Source organism: Barbus barbus (assembly GCF_936440315.1).
Source record: "Barbus barbus genome assembly, chromosome: 16".
NCBI classification, from domain to species: Eukaryota; Metazoa; Chordata; class Actinopteri; order Cypriniformes; family Cyprinidae; genus Barbus; species Barbus barbus.
Window position 1 is genome coordinate 14,486,986 of NC_136744.1, and position 12,119 is coordinate 14,499,104.

A 12,119-nucleotide genomic window follows, 5' to 3' on the forward strand; every position below is an offset into this window, starting at 1 on the left:
ACTCATTTGACTGACTTTGTGTAACACAAAAGAGGAACAATAACATGGCCACTTTGTTCAAATATAATAATAATTGTAATGTCAAAAAATGAGTAGGCCGACAGAAGTTACATTTTAGTTGAACTATTACTTTTCTAATAAGTTGTATAACATGGGTGGGAATCATGGTCATACCTTGGAAATATTAAAACCTACCTTAGTAAAATGTTTTCACTCATTAAGCTCGTCCTCAGGGTTCAGGAAAGGCATCTTTAATATAACTGAATAATATCTCACCTCTTTGGTGGTTCTTGGCTTTTTTTGTATAAACTAATATTGTCGTGGGTGCCCTCAGTGCCTTTACTCAATTTAATTTTCAGCAAATGTGCATGAAAATGTATATTTAATATTTTTATGTTATACTTTTGTTTAAAATGTATTGTCTTGTGTAACACTTGAGGGTATCCATCCTATCCCGTACTTTGGTATGAAATCCACTGTATACAAGTTAAGCTCTCTCAATAGCATCTGAGCCAGTGTTGTATGTTTGCATCATAGTCTTCCATTGTAAAGTGCATTTTTATCAAAACATTTTGTTTTTGCAGACTGAGGGATGAGTCAGTTATTTTCTGTGGTAATCAACAACATGCCACAGATGCTGTTGATAGAGCATAACTTGTATTTAGCCCTGAACATCCCTTAAAACCCAGCCTGTTTCACAACTGGTGCTATTTATTATTTACTGGTGAAAGAATGTTTGAAAATATATGCAGCAACTCATTTCCATGTTTTCATTTTACAGTCGGTCTTAGTCATGATGGTTACTGGGGACAATAGCTCGGAGCAAGGACACAGTTTTTAGTTCACCCATGTTCTTCTTCTTTTTATTCCACAGATAGCATAAGTGTTTTGCAGAAATGTGTGTAAAACAGATTATCCACCCACAGAGCTGTGTTTGTTGTTGTTTTTTTGCCAGCATTGTATGGTGATGTATGCCATGCCGCCTGGCCTAAAGCTGATCAAGTGGGCTGTAATCACCTCAGCCAGTGGTGCTGCATAGAAAACTCAAACTGTGTCTAATGGTGGACTAATCGCATCTATTCTTACTCCATATGCTTTTTCAGAACTGAAGCTTATTTATTGCCACCTACTCAATACACATGCATATATGATGTCCATTTGTACACACAGTTCAATGCTATGTATGTAAATGTATATATTGTGGGACAACTAGATGATTTCAGCATTTGTAGCTTGCAAATAGCGCAGGTCATTGGGATACTGGCAGATTATCATGTACAAGGAGAGCCAGTCTTCATTGAAACAGCACACAAAAAAAAAAAAAAATCACCATTGTGTCATTTTTCATTTTGGGGTCTTAAAGTGGGGAGCTTTCCACATGTATCGGTAGATGGAGTTCTGAAGAAAAAAAAACTTTGGGCATCCTTAATAAAATTCTGTTAGAAGTAAATTATGGAGTGCCACTTAAAAATAACAAGATATAATTATAAATTTGTTAAATAATCAAATGCATTTAATTTTTAACTAAATTTCAAATGTAAATTAAACATTTTACAAATAAATAGACATAAAAATAGTATAGTTCTGGTTTAAAAATGTACTTTTAATTGGTTTAGGCAATGATTGCTGCTATATAATAAGAGTAATGTGTAGTTGTATTGTGTACTTGAGAATTTTGTCTTTATTTTTACAGTTGTGAATTTGAGCTTCTCGACAATCCAGCTGTACTTAGAGATTTCATGTGACTATTGAGTGTCAGCTGTACGGGGAGAGTAGATGATCTGTAAGGGAATGAATGTTTTGCCCATGTCCGCTGTCAAAATGTGATGCCTTTCCCAGATTCAACATTGGACTGTTTTGTTGTGCATCTGGCTGAATCTCGTCTCAGCAACCATCTTGAGACCTAGTCTGTTAGGTCAAGAGATAATCAGACGGGCTATGGGAAGAAAATAGGATTCAGGTATGAAAATGTTTCAGTAGTGTTGCTGCAGTGCTGAGCCAAGTCTGTTGTGACCGCTAAGGTCAGTGGTGACAAAAGCTGTGTTCTGTCCTCTTGCCATTTTGGCTGTTTCTCTTACTCTTTCATAACTCATTGAACAATGTTATTGATTGTGAAAGGACAACCAAATTTACTTATTTTTTTAAATGGGTAGTATCTTTTTTTTCTTCTTTTATCAACCTGTCAAAGGTGATTCACACTACTGAATCGGTCCACGCTGGACATCGCTCTGCAATCTTGGATGGCTCGGAGATTGCCATAAAAACAGGATTATGCCGACATGCTGAGCAAACACACTCAAAGCAGAACAAATATTGGATACACTCATACTCAGGGACACCGGCGGCTCTTAAATCAGCGAAAGATGCCATCTCTTCACTGCGAAGCAGCAGCCTTCTCTCCCCAGCAGCGCGGCTTGATTTGTGATACTGTCGCAACTATCGGCCCGGCTTTGTGTTCGATTTGTGTGGGAAGCGATACTATCTCTCCCCGCCGTCTGATTTGTGCTGGAACTGCGCTGTAATTCGCTTATACCCCCGTATCACTCTCAGGGCTTGATGGCAGGATCATTTTGTATTTCAAGCCTCACAGCGTCGTCATTAGCTAGATGTGCGCAGTGATGCTAAGTTATGAAATGTGTTCATTTCGCAAGGATGAGTTTAGATTGATGTTAAGGCTGCGGCTTAACTCGCACGTCTGACCTGCTCGTGGGTAGAGGAGATTTGAATGCAAATGTATATTTCTCATCCCACTCAGTCTGTCGATCTGCCCGACGGCCTAAAAGTTCTTCTTTCCTTCACAGGACTGAATTGGCACCACAATGCCATCTATTGGTGACTTTAGCTCATTCATTTGTTAATGTGAATGCCTAAGGTACCTGGAGAGATTCGTTTAACACTACTGTTGTTGTTTTTGCCTTCAAGCATAGCTCAGAGTTAAGTCAAATGTTGTTGTGTTTGTTCTTGGCATCTTGCTAATCTTTTTCCACAGATTTTAGGCAGGGCTTTGATAGTGTGTTATTAAAGTGATAATTCTTCTTCTATTTCAAGGCTTTGCTCAACACACAGAATAAACTGCGGACGCTAGTTCCCAACTTTACCTTCAATCTTGGATTCTCCGGGAAGTTTTACTATGCAGGTACTTTTTTCCATTTTCTTGTTGTCTTTTAAGAGACACTGCAGGAGAAATCAGACTTTTTTCTTGTTTAAATCTGATTTTGTTAAACCAACGAAGAAAGTTATTTATGGCCAGATCTATTTGGTGCTCAAGAAACATTTATTATTATTATTATCAATGTTAAGAATAGTTGACCTGCTTAATATTCTTGAGGAAAATGTTATCCATTTTTGTTCAGGATTCTTTGATGGATACAAAGTTCAAAAGAACAGCATTTATTTTAAATATATGTAAAATGATTGTTACTTTATAAATGTCTTAACTGTCGCATTTTCCCCAACTTAATGCATTATTAGAGCATTAATTTCCTTTCAAAAAAAAAAGAAGAAATTTTGCTTACCCCACACTTCTAAATGGTAGTGTAGATGCATAGGGTGAATTTGAGTGAAATTTGGATGTTTCACTCGTTTTTGCATAACGGAAATATCCAATATTAATACACTAACCACAGAAAAACATGAAAATGAGACTGAATAACAAAAATGTGATTTCAATCAGATTTTGAACTTTTTTTCCTCTTCAGGCTATTAAAAACTACTAAACAAACATATTTTTTGAAAGGTCTTTTTGGCCCAAATGTGTTTACTATTAAACTTCAGCAGAACGTATATGTATTTTTGCAGGTACAGAGGAGGAGGATGAAGGCGACGACATGCTGTTGCAGCACCGGCATGAGTTTTGGTGGTTTCCACACATGTGGAGTCACATGCAGCCGCACCTTTTCCACAATGTCAGCGTGCTGGCGGAGCAGATGAGACTCAACATGCAGTTTGCACAGGTTTGTTGGTAAAATTATACATCTTAAAGCCAAACTGTTTAATTTCTGTGCCACTAATTGCTCCAAACAGAATTGCAAACATAATATTACCAAATCCTCCACACTTCTACCATTGTTTGGACATACACCTGATCCCACTCCCCCATTGCCACTCCATTAGTTGGATGTCTTTACACTCTTCAGCCAACCTACAGTACAAAAGACTTACATATTCTTTTCTTTAAGTATTAAACTTGGATAAGCAAATGCATTTTAACACAAAAATTTTAACGCACAAAAATAGTTTCTTCGATCTTTTCCATATTAGTTTTTTCCCTCCATTTGTTGTGTTGCGACAGGGGAGCTCGCTTTGTTTCTTCATTATTGCGTTACTATTTACAGCCATTATTGCTGTTGTCACAGAGATGTGAGTATCGATTCTCTGCCCGCCAACTTTCTCATGTTGGTATTTCATTACTGATTTGAATTAGCACTTTTTCATTGGATCGGCAGGATTCTCTTTGACCTTGACTCAGAGTGCATCTGCCGAGGAGATTGTGAATTTGGCCTGTTGAAACGAGCCCACCCTGGTGTAATAATGGTCATTGGAGTGGGATATGGGCCGCCGGCAGACAGACCGCGAGAGGGAGTGCACCGTGAATACTAATCAGCCCTTTCCTCCTCTCTCTCTAATCCTTCTGTCACATCCTGTCTTTAGAGCAGACACTGACATATGCCTTCTCCTGCACTCTGCTCAATGGAGAAGACACAGCTCCTTCATCAAGGTTTAATGAGCCTGCAAAGGGCCGTCCTTAGTTCGGGGCTCACAGTTTGTGCTCTCACAGAGACACACACACACACCAGTGAGAAGTAACACACACGTGGAGCTCTTAAAGTGGCACCTTGGACTGAAAGTAAAGCCCTTTGCTCATTTTAAGGATGTGTTTGTCTACCACCCTCATGTGGCATTAGAAATAACTACGCCTCTTGACACATTGAGTTAGATTTTTCTTCTGCAGAGAAGCATAATCAAAAGCTTCTCGCTCGCACACACTCTGATGACATGTCTTGTTAACGACATCTCTAATGCATCTCTTATCGACTTTTCTCCTTTGTTCTACTCTCGTTCGCCCCATAAGTCTTGGCAGTGCAATTGCGAGTGAATTTCAAGTGGAGAGTAGCTTTGTGATTGATCTTCATGAGCATTTGTTTGTCTCTTTTCATTACAGGAGCATGGTATTCCCACAGACATGGGGTACGCTGTGGCCCCCCACCATTCAGGGGTGTATCCTGTACACAGCCAGCTTTACGAGGCCTGGAAGAGTGTATGGGGGATCACAGTGACCAGCACAGAAGAGTATCCACACCTGAGACCGGCACGCTATCGTAGGGGCTTTATACATTGTGGCATAAAGGTAAAACATTACCACTTCACTGTAAAGCTTGATGATCTTATACAAGAAACATGAGGAGAGAAACGGGGAAAATTATCTTTTATGTACAGTTTATTCAGTATTCATTCACAACGTAGTTTGTTGACATCTTGTTTTTTTTTTCACATTAAATTCCTTTAAAAAAAAAGGGCAGTCAAGAGATTAAAATTTGAATTCATTTAATGTTTTAATTGTTACTGCATTACTGCAGTTCCTTTTTTAAAAAAAAGTTTAAATGTGAAAGGGCAAGTTTTTTTGGTTTAAAATGGCATCTATTATATTTGCATTAATTTGATTATTATTGGAATTTTAAAATAACTATTTTCTATTTTAATAAAAATAATAAAATTTTCCTGTAATGACAAAGCTCATTTTGAGCAGCCTTAACTCCAGTGTCCCACGATCCTTAAGAAATCATGCTAATATGCTGATTTGGTGATCAAGTAACATTTCTTATTATCAGTGTTGAAAACAGTTGTGCTGCTTAATATTTTTGTGGAAACGTTCCTTTTTTTTAGGATTCTAAAATATAAGGTTTACAAGAACAGCATTTATTTGAAATAGAAATCTTTTGTAATGTTAAAAATAGTCTTTACTGTCACTTTACTTTTGATCAATTTAAAGCGTCCTTGCAGAGTTAAAATAATTTGTTTTAAAAATAAAGACGTCTTGCTGATCCCAAACTTTTGAGCAGTAAAGTGTCTGTGATTTAGTTTTTTTCTCATTGCATTTAGTGTGAAAGGGGTTTTATTAATAAAACACAAGCAGAACGATTTTCTCTGTAAATCTTGCATTATTCAATTCAACAGTGCAACAGTGTAACCAATAATGATTTAACAAACAATATATAAATTAATTTTGCTTGTGTTTTATGAATTAGACCGTGTTTTCAAATCCAATAAAAATAATGCAAAATAATGTTATTGTAGCTTGAGCTCAAATTGAGACAAATGGCTGTTTCATTGCTTCTAATACATTGCTCTTGGAGTTCGTCTGTGCAATGGCTGAAGCAGAGTTGAATGCTGTCTGTACAGGTCTCTCACTTTCGTCTGTCTGCAGGTGTTGCCCAGGCAGACATGTGGCCTTTTTACTCACACCATCTTCTATAATGAGTACCCTGGAGGCTCTCGTGAGCTGGACAAGAGCATACGTGGAGGAGAACTCTTCCTCACCGTCCTCCTAAACCCTGTGAGTTGCATTTGTGCAGTTTTCCCCTCTGTGTTTGTGCTTGTGTGTGTCTAGTGAATGGGAGTGAGTATATTTTTGTTTGTGTGTGTTTGTTTATCTTTCCCAAAGCCTTAAGCCTCTGTCACCTAGTCCTGCCCTTGCACTCTATGCTTTTGTTTGTGTTCGGCCCTATCGCCTGAATTGTTTGCTAGTGTGGCAGCTGGAAATATAACCTAGATTATGATCTTCAAAATGAAAATAGTAGATGTTTCCAAAGCTTTACTTAAAAAGAAACAAAATGAAGTTTTAAGTAAATAACACTGTCCCCACCCTCAGATCAGCATCTTCATGACTCACCTGTCTAACTACGGAAACGATCGGCTCGGCCTGTACACCTTTGAGTCTCTGGTGAAGTTTGTGCAGTGCTGGACCAACCTACGGCTACAGACGCTACCTCCAGTGGAACTAGCTGAGAAATACTTCCAGATCTTTCCAGAAGAGATGGACCCCCTATGGCAGGTACAATAAATACAAAAATCTTTGTGATTATAATCACAGCTATAATTATAATAGTTGTAGTAATAAATATTTAAATATTTATTTATTAAATTATTTATTTCATAATATAAATATAATATATTTAGTATTATTTAATAAATGTAATATTATTTAATAATAGTAATACATATTTATTTATTTTTTTAAAATAAATAAATACATAATAATATAATACTGTATATAATAATAAGTTTCAGGAGATGTTTGTGCACTAATATGTATTATAATTTAGATCTAATAATTACAATGATTCGCTAGAAATTTATTTTTAAAATGATAGTGTTATCAGTTATATTATAACTAAAACTGTAATGAATGAATAGATGGAAAACCTTTGTAAATTGTTTTATCAAATAAAATGTGAAATGCAAAAATGTGGGAATATTTTTTTTCTTCCATATTTCATCCATTCAGAATCCCTGTCATGACAAGAGGCATAAAGACATCTGGTCCAAAGAAAAGACCTGTGATAGGCTGCCCAAGTTTCTGGTTGTTGGCCCACAGAAAACAGGTCAGTCCCGGTATTCAAACCTTAGAGATTGTGTTTAAAGGTAGGGTAAGTGATTTCTGGTAGCCAATGTTGAAATTTGAAATCACCAAAACAAACACGCTAAACCCCCAAAAGGATCCCACTGGATCCCGACAGTAAACGGCTGCCGCGTTCTATTTATGACGTATTGACAAATGATTTTCAACGGTCACTTTGTCACGTCCGGTGTAGACACGGTGTAAGCCTTCTTTTGTTCTGCAGATGTTTTCCTCTTTTGTTTTTTTATCTGCCATCTCTATCTTTCTGTCGCTCGGCTAATGTCTATCCTGTGCACTGAGCACACTCTCCCCCTCATCATGAGTAGACACGCCCCTTACTGCTGATTGGCTACAAGTTTGTTTTGGTACCCGGCCCGATTCAGTTTTCTAAAGCGTTTTTGAAAAAATACATACCCCACCTTTAATATTATTTATTTCTGACCACAGGTACCTCCGCTTTGCACTCCTTCCTGACCCTTCACCCTGCCATCACCAGCAACTTCCCCAGCCCAGTCACCTTTGAGGAGATCCAGTTCTTTAACGGGCCGAATTACCACAATGGCATTGACTGGTAATATACACAGCACATCTTTTTCACTCCCAGCCAGTGTAGCAGAGACAAATCATTAGTCATAATAAGTTTATCACCCCTCCACTTTATTATATATGTAATACAGTCTTGGTTTCAAATTTAAATTTTAATAGATCCATTACTTAGGTACAGGATAAGCCCTCTGCTTAAAAATGAACTTTAATAGTGAGATGACATTAAAGTGTCCTGTAATGGAAGACTAAAAATAATTTATTCTAGCCCCTTGTAGTGTATTTGTTGTTATTACACTTCTTAATCTCTTCCAGGTACATGGACTTCTTTCCCTTCCCCTCGAACGTCAGCACAGACTTCATGTTTGAGAAAAGTGCCAACTACTTTGATACAGAGGTGGTTCCAAAGAGGGCTGCTGCCTTACTGCCCAGAGCCAAGATCATAGCATTGCTTATCAACCCAGTCGACAGAGCCTACTCTTGGTATCAGGTACTCTACAACAGCTTTCTCTCATACTTCCTCTCTCTTTCTCTCATATTGTGTGGCCTTTTTTCTGTAATAGATGTACTAGTTCAGCTGTAGTAATCATTTAAAGGTCCTGGTAGCAGTTATTTTTAATGGAGTGGCACTCCGAAAATATCCCCATTACCTGACACGCATCACTGAATTACATACTGAAAAACTGCACGTCTTTGTGGCAGCCGTAGTCATTTGAGGCACTGTCAATCATTTTGTTCATTAATAGTGCAGCCCATGTATTGGCAGCAGGAAGTTCTTGTCAGATAGCATTTATCTTAACCATGAACCCTTCTCTTACACCACAGAAATTTTGATATGAGTTGTGTGGTTTTTATGTCTTGTCAGCATCAGCGAGCACACCAGGACCCTGCTGCCATTAACCATACCTTCCATGAGGTTGTAACAGCAGGTCCGTCTGCATCTAAACAGCTGTTGACCCTTCAGAGCCGCAGCCTTAAGCCTGGGGCTTACGCCACACATCTAGAGCGCTGGCTTGTGCACTACCAGGCCAGACAGGTACTGCAGTTATCTGTGTCTGATTGCTATAAATATTTTTATTTAAATTTTCATTTATTTAAAAATTTATTTAGTCATTTTGTGTGCTTTTTCACATTTGTTTTCTGAACTGTCTTCTCTCTTCTCCACTGGAGCTCCATATTGTAGACGGCGTCCTGCTTCGATCGAACCCGGCCCTGGTGATGGACGGCATCCAGCGGTTCCTGGGGGTCACACCCATCTTCAACTACACCCAGGCTCTTGTGTGAGTCCCACCCTTCACCTCACTCAGTTAATGAACACTTGTATATACCTGTGAATAAACCTGAACATTTGTCTTATATGTGCGTTGTGTGTGTATTGCAGCTTTGATGAGGGTAAAGGATTCTGGTGTCAGAGGTCGGAAGGTGGGCGTCCTAAGTGTCTGGGGAAGAGTAAAGGCAGAAAATATCCAGAAATGGCCCCTGAGGTAGATGATAGTCTCATCTCTTCTCTCCTGCCTCATAAAACTTTCTCTCTCGTTCTGAACGATGCCAGTGGCAAGGACAAGCTGTTTTAGACGTGTGACTCACCGGCAGTGAGAAGTGATGGGCTCAACCTCACACAGATCAGATAGTCATGTCATATCACTGAGAATGTTTCAAGTAGTGGAATGCAATAAGCATGTTTGTTTTGTGGCAAACAGAATGAAAAACACACAGGGCCAGCCTTGACGTTTACAGTTTAACAGTTTGTAACAGTTTTCTGAAAACAGTTTCACATTATTTCTATGAAACAAACAGAATATGGCATAGTGAAAAATATAAATATACAGGTCCGTTACAATTATCAGCTGATTCCACTACCTAAAACTTTGATCATTTGATTATTATTAATTGTATTAACAATAGTACAACAATTTGTATTTTTTATCATTATTAATATTAATAATAATGATGATGATGATAATAGTGATATTATCGTTATCATAATTTCTAATTTTATGTTTTTAAATTTGTAAATTCAAATGACAAAATTAGTAATTTTATCAATTTTAATATTTTGAAATAATAATTATATATAAGAATTAATAGAACTAATCATGGTAACACTTTATTTTAAGGTGTTCTTGTTACGCATGTTACATGTACTTACTATTATAATAACAATACATTATACATAATTGCATGCAAGTAACCCTAAACCAAACCCTAACCATATAGTATGTACATGTAGTTAATTAATATTACTCCGTACTTAAATGTATAATTACACTTTAACAAGGACCCCTTAAAATAGTGTAACCCTAATGATTTATAATTGTAAAATGTATTATTATTATTATTATCATCATCATGATCATCCAATAATCTGTCATTTTTAAATAAACATGGAATAATAGTTACTATATAATTAATAATATAATTAGTTTTTATAGAAAATTCTAATAATTTAGTAGTATTAAACCGCTAATAATAATAGAATTAATCCAATAATTTATAATCGCATTATTAATATTTAGTTAGTAGTAAGAATTTCAGTTATAATCATTTAATTTTTAATGTTGTTTTTTTATTGATAGATTAATAGAATTAATAATAATAATGTATATTGTGTGAAACAAAAACTAAATGGGTAAATAGGTGCTCGTTTAAGCGAAGGCACTCTCAGATGTTGTATACTTGAACATAGTCATGGCGGTAGGCTGTTGTTAGTTACAGCACACAGCAGTTTAAACAGCTTTGTTTGTGTCTTTTCCAGACACGTGCCTTCCTGACGGAGTACTACAGGGAGCATAACCTGGAACTATTACGCCTGCTGAATCGGCTGGGTCTGGCGTTACCCACCTGGCTCAGAGAAGAGCTCCAGAGCACCAGCTGGAGCTGAGACGACGTCACTTGCACCTCCAGTATCAGAACGCCTAAAAACAGTGTCCGCTCACTACAGAGGTACCAAAACCACTCGGTTCAAAACTATAGTAGCAGATGAAATGACTGACGGCTTTGAGTGGACTGCAAACTTCAGCCTCTCTCTGCTGCCAAGGTGCTCACTGTCTGAGATGTTGAAGACAAGGGAATGCTGGGAAATGTAGTCCCTCCTCTTATCTATGACAGACCTGCCTGTCAGGACCAGAACGCACTACCAGTGTGGACAAGCATGAATTTATTGGTGACTTAAGTGTGTTAATACACACTAGTACTCGTACAAAAACACACACAGTCTAGCCTTGATCATCTCGCCTGAGGAATGATTGTAAAACATTGTACATTTAAAAGCGTTGTATATTTTGGGTCCGGGTGGGTGGGATTGTGACAGTTGAACCTGACAGCTTTTGTGTACAGCCAGAGCTCTGTTTGAATAGGACGCCTAGAGGTCGTCAGATCCGCAGCCCTTGTCTTCTCCACACGCACAAACGCGCAATGCTGGATAAGAAAGTATATGCAATCGAGGGAGTGTCTGTTCAATGTCTCGTCTCCCACTAGAGTCCAGCTTTTATTTCAAGTGTCTTATCAGATGTATCCCGTATTTATCCTATACATGCACTTTCCTCTACACTACGCACACTGAAGTGTGGAAGTTACTGGCAGATGTGTTGTATGTCAGGAGCTGTGAAAGCGGGAGAGGAGAAGGGCTGTGCTGTGATTTGTGGTCTGTCCTACACAAGGAGGAGCTGCTGTCTTGCCTTTTTTTTGTTTGTTTGTTTTTTGTAAAAAAAATGTATTTTAAAAACTCCCAACGCTGTATCATCTCTAATAAACACTTAGAGAGGTTGGATATGTTTGTGTGAATCATTTGGTCTGGAATTGAGTCTTTTGAGAAAAGAGCAGAAGGTATTATGGGCTTAAAATGTAGTGTTAGAAATCTTTTTGGCACCTCATTCGATTCAATTCAGGGAGTCGCTGCCTGCTTCCTGATTATTTTCATGCCGTTTCAGCTCAAGGAAAATTTTAAACCAGTTTTTGA

The 12,119-nt window shown here is 37.7% G+C and overlaps 1 protein-coding gene across 1 annotated transcript in view; it reads left to right on the top strand.

The window, feature by feature from the left end:
• Positions 1-11,931, top strand: part of LOC306882497 (bifunctional heparan sulfate N-deacetylase/N-sulfotransferase 2-like) — a 116,800-nt gene extending 104,869 nt beyond the window's left edge. The window contains exons 6-17 of the mRNA XM_079437156.1: positions 3,049-3,136; positions 3,799-3,953; positions 5,162-5,347; positions 6,425-6,553; positions 6,869-7,051; positions 7,505-7,601; positions 8,066-8,189; positions 8,477-8,651; positions 9,027-9,197; positions 9,332-9,441; positions 9,543-9,645; positions 10,917-11,931. Coding sequence (XP_079293282.1) covers positions 3,049-3,136; positions 3,799-3,953; positions 5,162-5,347; positions 6,425-6,553; positions 6,869-7,051; positions 7,505-7,601; positions 8,066-8,189; positions 8,477-8,651; positions 9,027-9,197; positions 9,332-9,441; positions 9,543-9,645; positions 10,917-11,042 — 1,647 coding nt within the window. The 3' untranslated portion in view covers positions 11,043-11,931. The remainder of the gene's footprint in view (positions 1-3,048; positions 3,137-3,798; positions 3,954-5,161; positions 5,348-6,424; positions 6,554-6,868; positions 7,052-7,504; positions 7,602-8,065; positions 8,190-8,476; positions 8,652-9,026; positions 9,198-9,331; positions 9,442-9,542; positions 9,646-10,916) is intronic.
• Positions 11,932-12,119: the final 188 nt, after the last annotated feature.